We start from the raw sequence: 19,591 nt of genomic DNA, 5'->3' as shown, positions 1-19,591 counted from the left end.
GAAGGGCAGAGGGAGAGGAGACTGAGGCGCAGAAGGGGAAGGCCCTGGGGCCGTGCAGCCCCTCCGCAGAGCCCCTGGGAGGGGTCTGTGACCAGAACTCCCTCTTTGCAGCGATGGAGTGCCCCCCCAACAGCCACTACGAGGTCTGCGCAGACACCTGCTCCTTGGGCTGCTCAGCGCTCAGCGCCCCCCCGCACTGCCCAGAGAGCTGTGCTGAGGGCTGCCAGTGTGACCCCGGCTTCCTCAGTAACGGCCAGGGCTGCGTGCCCATCCAGCAATGTGGCTGCTTCCACAACGGTGTCTACTATGAGGTAGGAACCCGGTCATGGCGGGCAGAGCCTGGGGCCTCGTGCGGGACCCCGTTCCACTGCCCATCACCCCACAGCCTGTCCACTTGGCCTCCTGAATGTCTCTCCCACCCAGCCCTTCCCCTCCCCCCTGCCCCACTGTGGTCCCATTTATCATCTCCCACTTGTTGCCTCCCTGCCCTCACTCTTGCTCCCTTGGGCCACCTTCCTCCATGGCCGTGGGCCCTGCAACTTTAAACCCTCCCCTGGCTCCCCAGGTCTGCACTGTCTCTGTGCCACAGCAGATTAACTCCCTCTGCTTCCCTCTCCCACCCTCACCTACACACTCCTCTTTCTTTGATTTGACTGTTTGTCTAAAGTCTGTCTCCCGCCAAGGACCACGAGCTCTGTAAGGGCAGGTGCCCTCTCTGCTCTTCTCCTCATACAAATGAAAGTGGCAACAAAAGCAAAAGAGTAGATAGATGGTGCTTGCCACGTGCCAGTTACGGCTTTCAATGCCATGTGCACAGTCTAGGTGCGTTGCACATCCATATGAACTTTTTATTACGAAAATTTTCAAATATGCAAAAGTCGAGCGAACAGTGTAATAAATCTCCATGGACCCATCACGCAGCTTTAGTGATAACCACATTTTCCCCATCTTGTTTCCTCTCCAACCTGGATTATTTTTTTAAAAAACCCCTTTTCCTTTTCCTTCCCCCTACACTTCCTATGTATTATTAACTAAGTAATACTACTTAGGTAGGTGCTATTATGATCAGCAGCTTATAGATGAGGGAATTGAGTCATCAAGACGTTAGGTAATTTTTTAAAGATTTTATTTATTCATTTGAGAGAGAGAGAGAGAGCGTGCTTGCAAGCACACAAGCAGGGGGAGCAGGAGAGGGAGAAGCAGACTCCGCGCTGAGCAGGGAGCGCAATGCAGGACTCAATCCCAGGACCCTGGGATCATGACCTGAGCCGAAGGCCGACTGAGCCACCCAGGTGCCCTGAGGTTAAGTAATTTGCAGAGTGGTACAGTTTGGAAATAACAGAAACAAGCTTCAGATCCAGGCAGTTTGCTCCAGAGCCTTTACCCTTTTTTTGACATTTAAATTCAGTTAATTAACATACAATGTATTATTGGTTTCAGAGGTAGAGATCAGGGATTCATCAGTTTTATATAATACCCAGTGCTCGATACAGAGCCTTTGCTCTTAATCGCTGCGTCACGCTGCTTCTCCTATACAGCAGATATTGAGTGGGCATTTTGGAAAAAATGAATGAGTGAACGAACGAAAGAATGAATGAATTGGGCCCCAAGGCCCTACGGTGCCTTAGGTTCACAGACAAGGGGCTGCCCTGCTCAGAGATGCCCCTTTCGTGTTCTCCGGACCTTGTGGCCCCGGAACGCCAGAAATGCCATCGTCAGCTCCCGCCCTGATGGCCGTCACCCTCTGTCCCCACAGCCCAACGAGGTGATACTCATCGACAACTGTCAGCAACAGTGTGTGTGCCACGCCGGGGAAGGCGTGGTGTGCCAGGCCCACAGCTGCCAGCCAGGACAGGTGTGCGAGCCCTCGGGAGGCGTCCTGAGCTGCATCACCAAAGGTGCTGGGCTGGGGCTGGGCCCAGGCGGGGCTGGGAATGGAGGGCGGGGACTCCGGAGCAGAGAGTGGTGGAAACGCTGATTTTCACAGTGGGAGGCACAGAGGACTAAGGATTGAGGTCTGAACCTGGGGACCCCTGGGCTGGGGATTTCCAGGGCCAGGGGCAGAGGGCCTCCAGGCTGGGAGGCAGGGACTCTTATGGTAGAATCCAGGCTGCGGGAACCCTCAAGGCTAAGGTTTCCTGGGGCAGGTGTCAGAGACCCTCGGCATAAAGCAAGGATAGGCAAACTTTTCCCCTAAAGGGCCAGATGGTAAATGTTTAAACTTGCAAGGCCTTAGAGTCTCAGTCCTAACTACCCAACCCTGCCATCGTGGCATGAGATCAAGTACTGGGGGGTAAGAAGAACATGAATGAACACAAGAAGAGCCCATGTCAGGAGCAGACCCCGCCCCTAAGGCTAAAGCAGGGCACCCAGGGAAGGGAGAGAGGCCGAGAGGCGGCTGTCATTGGAGGGCACAGCCAGAGCCCAGTGGCTTAGAGGTTGTGCAGGCTGGAGCTTGCAGGCAGGGAGATCCTGCTGGGATGATGGCAAAACTACCGGACTCAGTGGGAAGCTGCAGGCAGAGCCTAAGTGACTCTCCAGGGGACCAGCTGGGGCCATGGACCTGGCTAAGTGCCTCAGAACGCAGGAAGGGCACCCGGAAGCCACACCCCCTGCCTCGACCCTCCAGCGCTCTCTCCCGACAAAGCCCAGCTCTACTGGTGGATTTGGAGCTGAGAGGCGATACACTGAAAACAGGCATGGGGGAGTGAGGAGGAAGTTTTACGGCTGGAGTCCTAGACACAGGGATTCAAAAACGGGTCGCAGATACAATGACCCTAGGGACAGAGTTTTAGACAAAGAGACCCTCAGAGGTGGGGATTTAGAAATGAGGTCCCCAAGGCCAGTGTCTCAGAGGCAGCTACTCCAGGGAGGCAGAGTCTTACACAGAGGGATCCCCAAGCCAGGAGGGGATACAGGGACCCCAGGGGTCAGGGTCTCAAATGTTGGGGTCTCTGGGATTAAGCTCTCACCAGAAAGTTCCTCTAGTAACTTGGTGTAGCACAGAAACCTCCTGGACAGAGTCTCAGAGGGGGTGGCCCCCCAGAAGGCTGGGAGCTCAGGCGCATGGGGAAATGGGGGGCCCAGGTCCGAAACACAGAAAACCCCAAGGCCATGGATGCCCTCTCATGGATGCCCTTGGGGCTGGCATCACAGATAACAGGACCCCTTGGGGCTGGGTTCCAATGTAAGGACCCTACCATCTGGGTCTTGGCTGCAAGGTCCTCAGGGCCTGGGTCTTGGACAGCAAACTGCTGGGGGTGGGTCTCAGCTGGGAGGCCCCTGGTATCCGTCCTCACCACAGCAGCCCCCTGCACCAGTACAGTAGACTGGGGCAGATGCCAGGGAGCAGCCGGCCTTAGGCTGGACAACTCCAGAATGTCCTTTCTCCCTGTCTCCAGACCCCTGCCACGGTGTGACGTGTCGGCCACAGGAGACCTGCCAGGAGAAGGCTGGCCAGGCCGTGTGCGTGCCCAACTACGAGGCCACATGCTGGCTGTGGGGTGACCCACACTACCACTCCTTCGATGGCTGGGACTTCGACTTCCAAGGCACGTGCAACTACGTGCTAGCAGCAGCTGGCCCCGAGGGGGGCAGCTCCCAGGGCCTGACCCCCTTCACTGTCACCACCAAGAATGAGAACCGGGGCAACCCTGCTGTGTCCTATGTGAGGCTCGTCACCGTGTCTGCCCTCGGCTTCAATATCTCCATCCACAAAGGAGAGGTCGGCAAAGTCCGGGTAAGTCGGGCAGCATGGCCCCTTGAGCCCCCTGGTGGGGGCGAGGGGTCCTGCCAGCCTCGGTTAGGAGCTGAAGGCTCTCTCTTGGCTGAGGCCCTAAACAAAACGACGGCGAAGGCAACAATAATTAGAGCAAACATCACCTCTCTGTTGGGAATTAAGCGAGCCCAGCCCTTTGCTAAGGGCTTTGATGTAGGACTTCAGCACTTGCCTTTTTAGAGACCTGGGTTTGAATCCAGACTCTCCTTGTGAGCTGCATGACGTTGGGCGAGTGACTTTTCTTGGTGGGCCTCCATTTCCTTATCTGTGAAACAGGGATCTGGCTGAGAGCCCGCGAATGTTTGTGAGGGACTAAATGAGAGGCCCAGAGCCTCCAACATGGAGTGAAATTCAGGGAGATGGAGAGAGGGATGCGGGCAAGGGAGGGGTGGAGATGGGCCACTCTTCCTGCCCAAGGTAATGGGGGTTGCAGATGAATGGTAGTCCGCAGGGGGAGAGAGACGTATGGAACAGGGTAGGCACTCAATAAATAATGTCAAGTGACTTGAAGAGATGTCCAGACACACAGAGATGCACAGGAGATGAGGGAGGGAGGGAGTCACTGAGTGAGAGAGACACGGAGACCCAGACAGAGAGAGAGAGATACAGAGTGAGAGAGAGAAACCCAGAGAGAGAGAGATCCAGAAAGAGAAAGAAGTCTAGATATAGAGAGAGGGAGAGACAACAGAGAGACAGAGAGAGGAGAGAAGGAAGGGAGATGGAGAGCAAGAGACCCAGAAAAAGCAGCAGAGTGAGGTTTCATTCTCCAGGGCCTGGACTCCAGCCATGTCCGCAGTGCTTATCAAATGACCTATAACCATTCATCGGTCATGATAGAGGCCTTGGCAGCTGCCAGCCATAGCAGGATGAGGGAGGGAGGCAGGGGGCCAGAGCTGGAGCCTCCACACGAGTGAGCTCTGGTTACCTCCTTTCCCCCTCACCCCCAGGTGAACGGTGTGCTGACAGCACTGCCAGTCTCTCTGGCCGGGGGCCGAATTTCGGTGACCCAGGGCCCATCAAAAGCGCTTCTGGTGACTGACTTCGGGCTTCAGGTCAGCTATGACTGGGATTGGCGAGTGGAGGTGACGCTGCCTAGTAGCTATCATGGCGAGGTGTTTGGGCTCTGTGGGAACATGGACCGCAACATCAGCAACGACCGAGTCTTCCCCAATGGCACACTGGCTCCCTCGATACCCGTCTGGGGCGGCAGCTGGCGCGCTCCAGACTGGGACCCGCTGTGCTGGGATGAATGTCAGGGGAACTGTCCAACATGCCCTGAGGATCGCCTGGAGGAGTACAAGGGCCCTGGCTTCTGTGGGCCCCTGGCCCCTGGCGCGGGAGGCCCCTTTGCTGCCTGCCATGCCCATGTGGCCCCCGACAGCTTCTTCAAGGGCTGCGTTCTGGATGTCTGCCTAGGCGGTGGGGCCCATGACATCCTTTGCCAGGCTCTGGCCGCCTATGCTGCCGCCTGCCAGGCTGCCGGGATTGCCATTAAGGACTGGAGGGAGCAGGCTGGCTGTGGTGAGTAATGGGGAGCAGAGCAGGAGCTGGGGGTGGGGGAGGGGTCCTGTCTCTGCCAGACTGGATGGGTCTCATTTGGGACTTTCTGGGTCGTTTTGTTTGTTTCTCAATCTCTCTGTCTCTGTTTTTGTCTCTCGGTCTCTTGGCGCTTATCTCTGTGTCTGCCTTTGTCTCTCTGCCTCTCCATTTCTCATTCTCTCTCTCCTTGTCTCTGTTTGGGTCTTCCTCTGTGTCCCTCTTGCTGTCTATCAGTGTCTCTTGCTGTTTCCCTTGGTCCCTCTGTCTGTCCCTCTGTCTCTGTCTAACTCTGTCTCCTTCCAATCCTCTGACCCCACCCCCTGACACCGCTCCCTCTCTCTCTCTCTCCCTCCCACTCCTCGGTCCACCCACAGAGATCGCCTGCCCCGAGAACAGCCACTACGAGCTCTGTGGCCCAGCCTGCCCAGACAGCTGCCCGTCCCCTACGCCCCCCACAACCCCAAAGCCATGTGACGGCCCCTGTGCCGAGGGCTGCCAGTGCGACTCGGGCTTCGTGTGGAGCGCCGACCGCTGCGTTCCCCTGGATGGTGGCTGCGGCTGCTGGGCCAATGGCACCTACCACGAAGCTGGCAGTGAGTTCTGGGCTGATGCCACCTGCTCCCAGAGGTGCCACTGTGGGCCTGGGGGTGGCTCGCTAGTATGCAAGCCTGCCAAGTGTGGGGTAGGTGAACAATGTGCGCTGCTGCCCTCGGGCCAGCATGGCTGCCAGCCTGTCAGCACAGCGGAGTGTCAGGCCTGGGGTGACCCCCATTACGTCACCCTGGATGGGCACCGATACGACTTCCAAGGCAACTGTGAGTACCTGCTGAGCGCGCCCTGCAATGCGCTGCCCACGGGGGCTGAGAACTTCACCGTCACTGTAGTCAACGAGCACCGGGGCAGCCAGGCGGTCAGCTACACTCGCAGCGTCACCCTGCACATCTACGAACACAGCCTGACCCTCAGTGCCCAGTGGCCCCAGCAGCTGCAGGTGAGGGGCCTGGATGGGAGCACATGCCAGCCCTGGGGTTGTCTGGGACAGTTAGGAGTTTGCCATTCCCCTGATTACCTTTCACAGGTTAGCGGGGCATGATGCAGGGGTTCGGAGTATAGGCCTTGGAGCAGAAGGGCTCGGAGCAATGGCTTCCCCATTTCTTAGATAGTTTGGCCTTAGTTTATTCCTGTATAAAATGGGTCTAAGGAAAGTACCTGCTTCAGAGTGTAGTGTGGGGAAGCAGCGGCATCTGTCTATAGGTGCTCGTTACTACTACTACTACTATCATTATTATTATTACGAAGGGTAGATCACAGTCTCAGAGTTCCACCCGACCCCTCCCCCCCCCACCCCTGTGGGTAGTGGAGTCAAAATTCGAACCTGTACCCGCACCGTTCATTCCCCCCACCCCCACCCCGTGCCCGCAGGTGGACGGCAAGCTCGTAGCGCTGCCCTACCAGCTGGACTCGCGCCTGCGCGCGTACGTGAGCGGCGCGGACGTGGTGGTGACCACGGCCGCTGGGCTCTCTCTGGCTTTCGACGGGAACAGCTTCGTGCGCCTGCGCGTGCCGGCGCCGTACGCAGGCGCCCTCTGTGGCCTGTGCGGGAACTACAACCAGGACCCCGACGACGACCTGAAGGCTGTGGACGGCAACCCGTCCGGATGGCAGGTGGGCGGCGAGGCGGGCTGCGGGGAGTGCGTGCCTGGGCCGTGCCCGCCGCAGTGCACAACCGAGCAGCAGGGGGCCTTCGCCGGCCCGGATGCCTGTGGCGTGATCTCCGCCGCCGATGGCCCGCTGGCGCCCTGCCACAGCCTCGTGCCACCAGAGCAGTACTTCCAGGCCTGCTTGTTGGACGCCTGCCAGGCCCAGGGCCATCCGGGAGGCCTCTGCCCTGCCGTGGCGGCCTACGTGGCAGTCTGCCAGGCCGCGGGGGCCCAGCTCGGCGAGTGGAGGCGGCCGGACTTCTGTCGTGAGTACTGATGCATGCCTGGTCCACATAGTAGGGGGTCTCCCTGCCTCCCCCTTCTCGGTGCTCTAAGACAAGAGCCTTCTCCTCCACCATGGGGTTAGGCACCACCTTGCCTACCCTGAGCCAGGTAGGTCCAGTCCAAAAACGACCTTGGCATTCACACACTGAAATGCACCAGGTCACACACTGCAATGGGAGAGACTCAGATACACCTGGACAGAAACCCTGGGTCCAGTACCCTCTCAGAGATTCATGTGTTGATATCCTAGTCAGACGGACTGGGGTGGCTGAGCCTGCGAAAGCTACACAGCAAGATACACCTGGTCGGGTAGATTCTCTCCGGTACCCCTGGAGAGAGACCTAGAGAGCTGGTCCCATGCACCTACCCTGTTTCGGACACTGAAATACACAAGGGCAGAGAGAATTGGTCTGATAACCTCAGACAGGGACTGTCCTGGTTAGAGACACTTGGGCAGAGACTCCCAGGTAGAATCATGACCCTGACATCGCTCCAGGTAGATACATACAGGTTCATGGTGGGATCATCCAGGACAGTTCCCTCAGACACATCGCCTTGGTCACATGTATCCTGTCAGCTTCATCCAATCAGATACACATGGTCAGAGCCACGCTGACACTAACCTTGTCAGAGAGACTCCATCAGAGGCTCCGGGTCAGACATCCACAAGCCACCTATACTCAGGTGGATTCGGACCAGAGATACAAGATACATTTGGCCCCACACCCCAGTCAGATTCACCTGGGCAGGTTCTCCCACTCCGCACCTCCCCTGTCCCCTCCCTCACACCTGCCTGGCTCATTCCCTCTTGGTCCCCACAGCCCTCCAGTGCCCTGCCAACAGCCACTACAAGCTCTGCGGTGACTCCTGCCCTGTCAGCTGCCCAAGCCTCTCTGCGCCCGAGGGCTGCGTGCAGAGCTGCCGTGAGGGCTGCGTCTGTGATGCCGGCTTCGTGCTCAGCGGCGACACCTGTGTGCCCGTGGGCCAGTGCGGATGCCTCCACGAGGGCCTCTACTACCCGCTGGGCGAGTCCTTCTACCCCGGCCCTGAGTGTGAGCGGCGCTGTGAGTGTGGGTCGGGCGGCCAAGTCACTTGCCAGGAGGGCTCAGCCTGCAGGCCCTACGAGGAGTGCCGAGTAGAGGACGGTGTCCAGGCCTGCCACCCTACAGGCTGTGGCCGCTGCGTGGCCAACAGGGGCCTCCACTACATTACCCTTGATGGGCGTGTCTATGACCTGCATGGCTCCTGCTCCTACGTTTTGGCCAAAGTCTGCAACCCACAGCCTGAGGACGAGGACTTTAGTATTGTGCTTGAGAAGGATGCGGCCGGTGATCTCCAACAGCTGGTGGTTACTGTGGCTGGCCAGGTTGTGACATTGGCTCGGGGGCCAAAGGTAAGTGGACGTGGCCTTACCCTGGGGGTCTGAGCAGAATAGGGCCCACCCTGAGGGTTTTGAGGGAGCTGTAACCCACCCCAAGGCGAGTGAGGGGGACAGAGATCTGAGGGTCTGAAGGGGACACAGTTCCACCCTCGTGCAGTCCAAGGGAAATGGTCCAACCCCAAAGGGTCTGCAAAAGACATAGCTCCACCCCAGGAGTCTGCAGGGACTACCTCACCCATGGTTCTGTGAGTCCCTGACCCCGCTAACCTTTCCACTCAGGTCACCATTGATGGTGAGGCTGTGGCCCTGCCTGTGGCTGTGGGTCGCGTGCGGGTGACTGCCGAGGGCCGGAACACGATTCTGCAGACAACCAAAGCACTGCGGCTTCTCTTTGATGGCGATGCCCATGTCCTCATATCCATCCCCAGCCCCTTCCGTGGCCGGGTCTGTGGCCTCTGTGGGAACTTCAACGGCAACTGGACCGACGACTTTGTCCTGCCCAGTGGCACCGAGGCCCCCAGCGTGGATGCCTTTGGAGCCGCATGGCGGGCACCCAGCTCCTCCCAGGGCTGTGGCGAGGGCTGTGGGGCCAGCGGCTGTCCCGTGTGTTCGGCCGAGGAGACGGCACCGTATGAGAGCAACCAGGCCTGTGGTCAGATCCAGGACCCGCAGGGCCCTTTCGCAGACTGCCACGCAGTGCTGAACCCCTCTGAGTACTTCCGCCAATGCGTGTACGACCTGTGTTTCCACAAAGGCAGCACGACCTTCCTCTGCAGCAGCCTGGCAGCCTACACGGCGGCCTGCCAGGCGGTCGGTGGGACCGTGAAGTCCTGGAGGACAGATAGCTTCTGCCGTGAGTGTCCAGGGGGGCCCCTCAGAAGACTCCAGACCGGGCTCAGGGACACCCCCCTGACCTGCTCCTGTCCTGTCTGCATCTCAGGAGCAGTCCCTCCCTCTGGAAGTCTCCCCAGCCTCTCCCACAGCACACCCTGCTGGCCTCCCTCCTGCCCCCTGACTGGCCCTTCTCAGACTCCTTTCAGGGGCCTACTGTCCGGAACCCGCAGACGCAGTTCTTCCTCAGGGCTCATCCTGAACCCTTTCTGTGGGGACCCGGGAGGGCTGGTCAGGCAGGTCCGGAGCTCACATGATAAAGCCTGTCTGTGGCTCACCTGGCCCCCCAAGATGGGACCATATCCCCTCAGATCCCTAGCCCAGGACTGTATCTCTCAGGTACCCACAGTTAGGGCTATGTTTCCTTCAAACTCTCAAAGTAGGGCCATGTCTCGTTCATTCTCCCAGGGACAGCACCTATGTCCAGAGCCATTATCCACCCCTATGGCCCTCGATTTGTCCTCTGTGCTGACAGTGGACACTGTCTGTCTTCAGCCCCGACCTTTCTCCTGACTGCCAGTCTCGGGGGTCCAGCAGCTTCCTGGACACTTTCCCCTGGGTGTCCTCAGGGTCCCTTACACCTGCTGTGTTCCCATATGACATCAGCATTTTACTCCAAACCTGATCCTCCCATTCCCTGACCCCAGTCCCCATCTCCAGGCAGCCACGCCATCCGCCAGTTGCTCAGCCAGAGCCAAGGACCTCACCCTGGAGGCTTCTCCTGGGTCCTTGCAACTCCCTGTATTTGCCCCCATTCTGGCCCTGGACCCCTCTGCCTCTGCTTCCCGGTGCAGCCCTGATCCAGCTGGGCCCACTGACATGAGCTCCATAGGGCAGGGCCGGAGGCTGTTTTCGTAGCTGGCATCCCTGTCACTGCCAACCCAGATCCTGGCGTGCGGGGAGGCCCTGGTCAGTGTCAGTGTCGAGGGCCGCAGGCCTGACCCGCCGCACCCGCCTCCTCCCTCGCAGCGCTCCAGTGCCCCGCCCACAGCCACTACTCCACCTGCACGCGCTCCTGCCAGGGCTCCTGTGCCGCTCTCTCCGGCCTCACGGGCTGCACCAGCCGCTGCTTCGAGGGCTGCGAGTGTGATGACCGCTTCTTGCTCTCCCACGGCACCTGCGTCCCCGTACAGAACTGCGGCTGCGCCCATAACGGCCATTACTTGCCGGTGAGTGCGGGCTGGCGGCGGGCAGGGAGGGTGCAGGAGCTCGAGGGAGACTCGGGGCTTCTGTACCAACCCCCTCGAGAATGGGGACAGAGGAGCCACCTCCATTTCCCAGTTCGGTGACTCAGTGCTGGTCAAGTCCCGGTAGGAGTGTCCTGAAGCTGCTGAGTCGAACGACCTCAAACTTGGTAGCTTCACACCAGAGAAATCTATTGTCCCAGAATTCTGAAGGCCAGCGTCAGAAAGCAGGTGTCGGCAGGACGGCACTCCCTCCAGAGGCTCCAGGGGAGAATCCATTCCTTGCCCCCAGCCCCACGTTTTTGGTGACTGCAGGCATTCCTGGACTTGTGGCCACCTCCGATTTCTGCTTCCCTGTCACATTTCCCTTCCTGTGTGTGTGTGTGTGTGTGTGTGTGTGTGTGTGTGTGTGTGTGTGAAAATCTCCCGGTGCCTCCCTCTTCTAAGGATACACGGGGTTGCATTTAAGTCCCACCCAGATAATCCAGGACAGGCTCTCCATCTCAAGATCCTTAATTCATCACATCTGCAAACACCCTTTTTCCGTATAAGGTAACATTGACTGGTTCCAGGAATTGGGACCTGATATATTTGGGGGCCATTATTCGGACTCCTACAGTCACCTCTTGGAGTCTCATTTTCTTCCTGGGGTTAATCATCAACCTGGCACCATAGGTGTCTGAGGATCGAGTGCCGTTGTGCCTGAAGGGCACCCCCTGGGCACCGGGCCTCACCCTCTGCCTCCACCATACAGTAAAAACACCAGCAACTTACAACAGCACAGTAGGTGGTGAAGTTAGCAATCTGTCTACTGATGGAAGTTGAAAGTGAATTGGATTTATTTTTGTGCTTGATGTTTTCTGCGCTCTTGCGATGCCCCGAGTTTGTTACAGGTGTTGATTTATTTAGTGATCATAAGAATCGTATGAGACGGGCACCACTGCGACAAGGAGAGGTCAGCCCAGGACTATCACTTAGCAAGTGGTGATGCTGGGATTCACACCCCAGCAGCCCAGACCCACCCTCTGAACAAGTAGGCATCCTTGCTCCTCAGAAACATATTTATCAAGTAAAGGAAAGATGAATGACCACATCCCATCCTCATTTCTCCCCATCGTTTTATTAATGGCAAAAAGGTAGAGGCTAGAAGGTCCGGAAGTGCAAGATTTCTGGGGAAGGAAATGCCAAACTTCTCCTTCCTCCGGGTGTCACCGACTACAGGAAGCCCTCCCTGATCCACTAGACTGGATTAGGTATTACCCAAGTGCTTCCCCCATCCCAGCCCTGACCACTCTGCCTGTGCTAGAAGGATTTGTGAGTCTGGCATTCACCAGAGAAGTCTGGGCTGGAGATACAGACGAGTGAGCGATCTGTGTAGAGATGGTATTTAGCTCTTTTGTTACATTCATTCATTTCTTTTAATGTTTTCAGACTTTTATTTTTATTTTTTTAAGTTAACATATAATGTATCATTTGTTTCAGGGGTACAGGTCTGTGGTTCATCAGTCTTATGTAATACCCAGTGCTCATTACAACACATACCCTCCCCAACGTCCCTCACCCAGTTACCCCATCCTTCCACCCCCCTCCCCTCCAGCAACCCTCAGTTTGTTTCCTATAGTTAAGAGTCTCTTATGGTTTGTCTCTCTCTCTGGTTTCGTCTTGTTTCATTCTTTCCTCTCTGCCCCGATGATCCTCTGCCTTGTTTCTTAAATTCCCCATATCCATGAGATCATATGATAATTGTCTTTCTCTGATTGACTTATTTCACTTAGCATAATACCCTCTAGTTCCATCCATGTTGTTGCAAATGGCAAGATTTCATTTTGGATCCTGAGTAGTATTCCATTATGTGTGTGTGTGTGTGTGTGTGTGTGTGTGTGTGTGTGTGTGTGACATCTTCTTTATCCATTCATCTGTCGATGGACATCTGGGCTCTTTCCACAGTTTGGCTATTGTGGACATTGCTGCTATAAACATTGGGGTGCACGTGCCCCTTCAGATCACTACATTTGTATCTTTGGGGTAAATACCCAGTAGTGCAGTTGCTGGGTTGTAGGGTAGCTCTATTTTTAACTTTTTGAGGAACCTCCATACTGTTTTCCAGAGTGGCTGCACCAGCTCGCATTCCCACCAACAGTGTAAGAGGGCTCCCCCTTCCTCCACATCCTCTCCAACATCTGTTGTTTCCTGACTTGTTCATTTTAGCCATTCTGACTGGTGTGAGGTGGTATCGCATTGTGGTTTTGATTTGTGGTTCCCTGATGCCAAGTGATGTGGAGCATTTTTTCATGTGTCTGTTGGCCATTTGTATGTCTTCTTTGGAGAAATGTCTGTTCGTGTCTTCTGCCCAACCTCTTGATTGGATTATTTGTTCTTTGGGTGTTGTTTGATAAGAACTTATCAAACAAGTTCTTTATAGATTTTGGATACTAACCCTTTACCTGATATGTCATTTGCAAATATCTCCTCCCATTCTCTTGGATGTCTTTGGTTTTGTGGAATGTTTCCTTTGCTGTGCAAAAGCTTTTTATCTTGATGAAGTCCCAGTAGTTCATTTTTGCCTTCGTTTCCCTTGTTTGGAGACGTGTCCAGCAAGAAGTTGCTGGGCCTGAGGTCACAGAGGTTGCTGCCTGTGTTCTCCTCTAGGATTTTGATGGATTCCTGTCTCACATTTAGCTCTTTCATCCATTTTTTTTAAAGATTTTATTTATTTGCTTGACAGAGACACAGCCAGCGAGAGAGGGAACACAAGCAGGGAGAGTGGGAGAGGAAGAAGTAGGCTCCCAGCGGAGGAGCCTGATGTGGGGCTCGATCCCATAACGCTGGGCCGTTGGCAGACGCTTAACAACTGAGCCACCCAGGCACCCCTCTTTCATCCATTTTGAGTCTATTTTTGTATGTGGTGTAAGGAAATGGTCTGGTTTCATTCTTCTGCATGTGGCTGTCCAATTTTCCCAACACCATTTCTTGAAGAGACTGTCTTTTTTCTGCTGGATATTCTTTTCTGCTTTGTCGAAGATTAGTTGACCATAGAGTTGAGGGTCCATTTCTGGGTTCTGTATTCAGACTTTTATTTTTAAAGAATTCAAACTTAAGGAAGCTTGGAAGACTCATACAAAGAACTTCTGTGTACCTTTCCTTTAGGTTCTTGTTGACCTTCTGACATGTTTGCTTTTTTAAAAAATATTTTATTTATTTATTTGACAGAAAGAGAGAGAGAGAGAATGAGCAAGGGGGAGGGGCAGAGGGAGAGGGAGAAGCAGACTCCCCACTGAGCAAGGAGCCCAATGCGGGACTCGATCCCAGGACCCTGAGATCATGACCTGAGTCGAAGGCAGACGTTTAACCAACTGGGCCACCCAGGCGTCCTGACACATTTGCTTTATCATCCTCCCTAAATAAGTATATATGCACATTTTTCCTGAACTATTTGAGAGTGATGCTGTCATGGTGCCCCTTTACCCCTTAGTACTTTAGCATGGATTTCCTAAGAATAAGGAAATTCATGTGCATGATTATGATGTGATTAATTTCAAAATCGGAAAATGAACACTGATTCAACACTATACAGATTCTATTTGAATTTTACCAGTGGTCCCAATAATGTCCTCTACGACAATTACCCGCCGCCCCCCCCGACCAGAGTCCGAATGAGGATCAGACACTGCTTTTAGTTTTGATGAGGTTTGATGAGATCACCAGGTAGTGAACACAGAGAGAAGGAAAAGGCCTAAAGACTGCACTCTGAGCAAAATAGCAGTTAAGGATTTAGGAGATGAGGACCAAACTGAAAATGCAGTGAGGAGAGAGCAGCCAGTCAGGTAGGAGAAAAAAAAAATTATTTCCCGGAGTTGGGTTCCTGGGGCCCTGTGTTCTGGGCTGTGGATGTCAGGACTCTAGGCTCTCTGTCCTACCTGGTATCAGTTGGCTTTTACTGGGTTACAAATTACCCCAAAACACAGTGGCTTAAAACAACTGTTTGTTGAGTTCATGATTCTGGGAGTCTCCTGTTTGGGTTGGACTCAGCTGGATGGCTCTTCCGCGATTCTGGGGCTCACTCATTCATCGATAGTCCTGTGGCAGGTCTCTGGGGGCTGGCTGGCATACAGTGGTAGCAGCTGGGATCATTGTCTGTCTTCCGTGGGGTCTCATCCTCCAGCAGACTAGCCCACGCTTGTTCTTATGGGCAGGATTCCAAAAACGAGGGGAAGGGAGAGAGGGAGAGAGAGAGAGAAATCTGTGAGGTCTTATGAGGTCCAACCAATGGGGCGGCATTGTTTCTGCTGTCTTATAACAACCAAAGCATAGCATCAAGGTGAACCCAGATTCCTGGGGGAAGGGGAAGTAAACTCCATGGCTCTCAATGGAAGTTGCTGCCAGCTCACTCTGTGTGGATACCGAGGGGTTGGGAGATTGCGGCCTTAGGTGCGATCCGCCGCACCCCGGCCACCTGGCCCCTCTCTCTGTGCACAGGTGAACTCCTCACTGCTGAGCTCAGACTGCCGCCAGCGCTGTTCCTGTTCCCCAAGCACCGGCCTGACGTGTGAGGCAGTCAGCTGCGGGTCAGACCGTGTGTGTGAGGTCCAGGCCGGGGCCCGGAACTGCTGGGCCCCCCAGGGTCTCTGTTCCCTCTCTGTGGATGCCAACCTCACCACCTTCGATGGGTCCCGCGGAGCTTTCCGCTCCCAGGGCATCTACGAGCTGTCTTCCCGCTGCCCGGGGCTACCAGACACGATCCCCTGGTTCCGCGTGGTGGCTGTCGTCCAGGCCTGCCAAGGCAAAGTTGGATCTGTGAACCAGGTTCACATCTTCTTCGAGGATGGGCTGGTGATTCTGAGCTCAGAGAACGGAGTGTGGGTAAGCCTGGGCATGGGAGCACATCTCCCATGGGCTTTTGTCGTCCTGCTGCCGTGTCCCTACAATCCTGGCTGCCCATCTGCCTTGCGTTTTCTTTATCCAGATCTCTATAGTTTAGTCTCTGGATTGGTATTTGTGTCAGTATTTCCAAACTTAATCTCTCTGTTCTGGCTGAGCTCTTGAGGAACGAAAACACACTCAAGTCTATTAGTCATTTTGATCATAGTATTAACCAGCTCCATAGGTTGTAAGCAGCAGAAACCCGAATTCAGATTGCTTTAAGCAAAAAGGAATATTTTGGCCCCCAGAACTAGAAAATCCAGGGGTCGAGCCTCAGGCGTGGCTGGATCCAGGTGCCCTGGTAGGTATTATCTGGGTTCATACCTCTATCTTTTGGACTTGCTATTCACCAAATCAGTTTCATTCTTTGTGGTTCCCCACAAAGACAAGGACTATTCTTTTTTTTTTTTTTTAGATTTTTTTTAATTTATTTATTTGACAGAGATAGAGACAGCCAGCGAGAGAGGGAACACAAGCAGGGGGAGCGGGAGAGGAAGAAGCAGGCTCATAGCGGAGGAGCCTGATGTGGGGCTCGATCCCATAACGCCGGGATCACGCCCTGAGCCGAAGGCAGACGCTTAACCGCTGTGCCACCCAGGCGCCCCAAGGACTATTCTTATCCCCATTTTACACAGAGGATAAACGAGGGCTCAAGAAGATGAAATCATTCATCCAAGGCATTAGGACAGTGCCTGGGAGAGATCCAGGCTTTGAACCCATCAGCTCCAGGCTCAGTTCTCAGCCACGTTGGTGGGAACAAAGTGTTGGGGGTAACTGTGGACACAAGGGGCCACGATCATGTCCAAGTGCAGTGTTCGGTAGGAACTTCTCCTGGACTCTGACGATGTCTGTCATTGTCTGCCTCTAGGAGTCTGTTCCAGCCCTGGTGCCCCGTCCCTTCTGTCCCTCGACTTCCTCTCACTTACATTTGCATTTGCCAAACCCCATGGTTCTCGCCACCCCTATTCCAGATTTCTGAGAGAGAATCTGTTTGGCCAGACAGAGCTGATGCCGACTTGCGGGCCAATCATTCATGGCCCACGTGGGAGTGTCCCAGACCCAAACACAGACACCAGGTTGCACTAAAGTTCCTAGATGAGCATCTCCCTATTTCTATGACCTGTTTATTGATTGCAGAGACATCCACTGGGGTCTTCTGGGTTCAGTGGAGAGAGACAGCCGATGCTGTACACACCCCCCTCAGTGGATGGTCTGCATCCCCCCACCAGCGCATGGAGATGGGCCGAGACTCAGCCCTGCGGGAAACAGGGAGGCTTGCGTTCTCTCTTTAGGGTGGTCTGAGCCAATCGTTCCTTTTCTCAAGCCATCTCCTTGATCCACAATTCAGGTTGACAGACACCTACTCTTGACCTCCCCTTGACCCTCTATAGAGAGAAACAGTTCTTTACAGAGCAGAAGGTGCTCTAGAAATGGGAATCGGATCAGGTGGAAAACTCTACGGTGGCTTCCTGGAGCAGCATTCCAAACTCAAGCCACCTCCCTTCCTTGGCCTGGGTACAAGGCTTTGTGTGATCTAACCCCTGCTGACCTCCAGCCCCATTTCCGGTAACTCTGTCCCTCATTAGCTATGCTAATGATAGGCCCAGCTGACCTTTCAGCAAACCAGGCTTGTTCCCACCTCTGGCCTTCACATGTGCTGTTCCCAGGGCTGCAAGCCTCTTCTCTCAGGCGGTCGGAGTTGACACCTTCTTGTCCTCCAGGTCTTAGTTCCATCACCGCTTCTACAGAAAGGCCTTTCCTGACCACCTACAGAAGTTCCTCCTCTCCATCCCAGTCTCCATGCTATCACTCTCTTTGATTTCCTTCAAAACACTTCTCGCTCTCTGAAGTCATCCATTATTCGTTTGTGTTTATTGCCTTTCTCCATCATTAGAATATAATCCTCAGGTGGGCAGTGGTCCTGTCCATCTTGGTCATCACTTTTTCCCCAGGACCCAGAATGGGGCCTGGCCACCCAAAGAGGATTCCCAGGAAAAGGTCGTTTTTGTGAATACATTCAGCCCTGCTCCCTCTACAACAGGCCATGTGCTGAGTGACACAGATGATTCAGACCCAGTTCTTACACTTCCAAAGCTTGAAGCCTGGTGAAACTTTGCATCCACCCCTACAACTATCCTTCACTACATCCATCTCTCTCTCTCTTTCTTTAAAGATTGTATTTATTTATTTATTTATTTATTTATTTATTTATTTATTTATCAGAAAGAGAGAGCACAAGCAGGGGGAGCAGCAGGCAGAGGGAGAAGCAGGCTCCCTGCTGAGCAAGGAACCCAATGCGGGACTCGATCCCAGGACCCTGGGATCATGACCTGAGCCAAAGGCAGACGCCTAACCAACTGAGCCACCCAGGGGTCCCATACATCCATCTCTCTTTCTCTCCTTCTTTCCAGCCATCTATTCTTCTATCTCTGTTTCCCTTTCCCCTCTCTCCTTCCCTCCCCTTGCCCTTCCCTCCATTCCTTCTTTCCTTTCTTCTATCCATCCACTCATCCATCCACCCACCAATCCATCCATCCATCCATCCACACATCCACCCGTCCATCCATCCATCCATCCATCCATCCATCCATCCATCCATCCAGGTATATCTACCTATCTTTCTAATCAACTGGCAGAGGAAGACTCAGACAGAAATCATTTAGAAAAAAAAAAGAACTTTTATTTCAAAGAAGTTTCTCTAGGGAGTCTAACTCTGGAAGGATTAACTCAATAAAAACAAAAAACTGTTATTTAAAGGAAATACTCGTACGGTTCCCAAGGTTACTGAGTCCACAGCTTATGACAGAGAACCAGTAGTTTTCTCACATGATTATGATACTTTCTAGGTCATTATTTGTCTTTGGACATCAGCATTGAAAAAATAATTCATGAAATTGCTCTTGTTAGGGAACCAGTAACTTACAGGACACACACAAGTGTTCTTTCATTTTGAAGAGCAGAACCAGACAGGACAGTGCTGGGGTTGGATTGTATGTTTATCTGGTACAAAGTGCTCCTCACCACCCCAGATGCCCTTGCAATGTTTTGTGCATCCTTACTTATCCATTGACCCATCTCTGTGTCCACTGTCTGTCCTTTTAACCATCTGTCCAACTCTCCAGCTAGCTTATGTACGCATCCCTCAGTACAGTGCCTCCATCCACGTCTCTTTTTGGCACTTGTGTCTTTGCTTTTGCTCCTTCAACTTGTCCTGCTTGGACTCTCCATGCTAGTAACCCTCCAGCTCCTTTGTGGCTCTAGCCTCACCTCTGTTTTCCCCTACCACCACCAGGTGAATGGTATCCATGTGGCTCTCCCAGCTGAGTTATCAGCATCTGTGTCCATACAAAAGAATCCCGATGGCTCCGTGAGTGTTAATCAGAAGGCAGGGGTCCAGGTGCATCTTGGCATCAAAGGGCAGCTGGCGGTGATGGTCAGTGAAGAACATTCTGGGAAGCTGTGTGGGGTCTGCGGAAACTTTGATGGGGACCAGACCAATGACGGGCATGACTCCGGAAGATGACAACGGAAAGCTGGAAGGTGCAGGACTTCTCCCTGTGGTGAGGGACAGAGCATGGGAGCCAGGCTGCTTGGGGCAGCGGCCTGTGGGTCCCCATGGGAAGGCAATGGTTGGGGTAAGTGCTCAGTCTGCAAGAGGAAGTGCTAAGAGTCTGTCTCTTGCAGTGACAGCTGATCAGTCATCTGCCAGGAATGAGGACTTCAGGACCTGACCCTCCTGGAGATTGCAATAATTGGAGGGTGCACAATGTCCCTGTGTGCCCCTACACCGTTCTACCCCTTTGATGATCCACTGAGGCCAACTGCTAGAGCGTTGAATAAATATCTTAGGCTAAGCTGCATGCCAATGTGTCTGTCTTATGCCTCTCCTCCCTGAGCTTCCTCTTGACAGCAG

General features: G+C 54.2%; 1 protein-coding gene across 1 annotated transcript in view; it reads left to right on the top strand.

Moving 5' to 3' along the window:
• FCGBP (Fc gamma binding protein) overlaps positions 1 to 19,337 on the top strand; it is a 42,974-nt gene extending 23,637 nt beyond the window's left edge. Inside the window, 12 exon segments of the mRNA XM_045806581.2 lie at positions 112 to 311; positions 1,757 to 1,898; positions 3,402 to 3,739; positions 4,726 to 5,299; positions 5,692 to 6,308; positions 6,740 to 7,283; positions 8,124 to 8,695; positions 8,963 to 9,536; positions 10,544 to 10,743; positions 15,235 to 15,618; positions 18,971 to 19,190; positions 19,193 to 19,337. Coding sequence (XP_045662537.2) covers positions 112 to 311; positions 1,757 to 1,898; positions 3,402 to 3,739; positions 4,726 to 5,299; positions 5,692 to 6,308; positions 6,740 to 7,283; positions 8,124 to 8,695; positions 8,963 to 9,536; positions 10,544 to 10,743; positions 15,235 to 15,618; positions 18,971 to 19,190; positions 19,193 to 19,242 — 4,415 coding nt within the window. The 3' untranslated portion in view covers positions 19,243 to 19,337.
• Positions 19,338 to 19,591: the final 254 nt, after the last annotated feature.

Source organism: Ursus americanus, chromosome 21, assembly GCF_024610735.1.
Source record: "Ursus americanus isolate L20-20 chromosome 21, mUrsAme1.1.p, whole genome shotgun sequence".
In the NCBI taxonomy this organism is placed as follows: Eukaryota; Metazoa; Chordata; class Mammalia; order Carnivora; family Ursidae; genus Ursus; species Ursus americanus.
The sequence above is the reverse complement of the archived record's forward strand: the minus strand, read 5'-3'. Positions and strand labels throughout refer to the sequence as shown.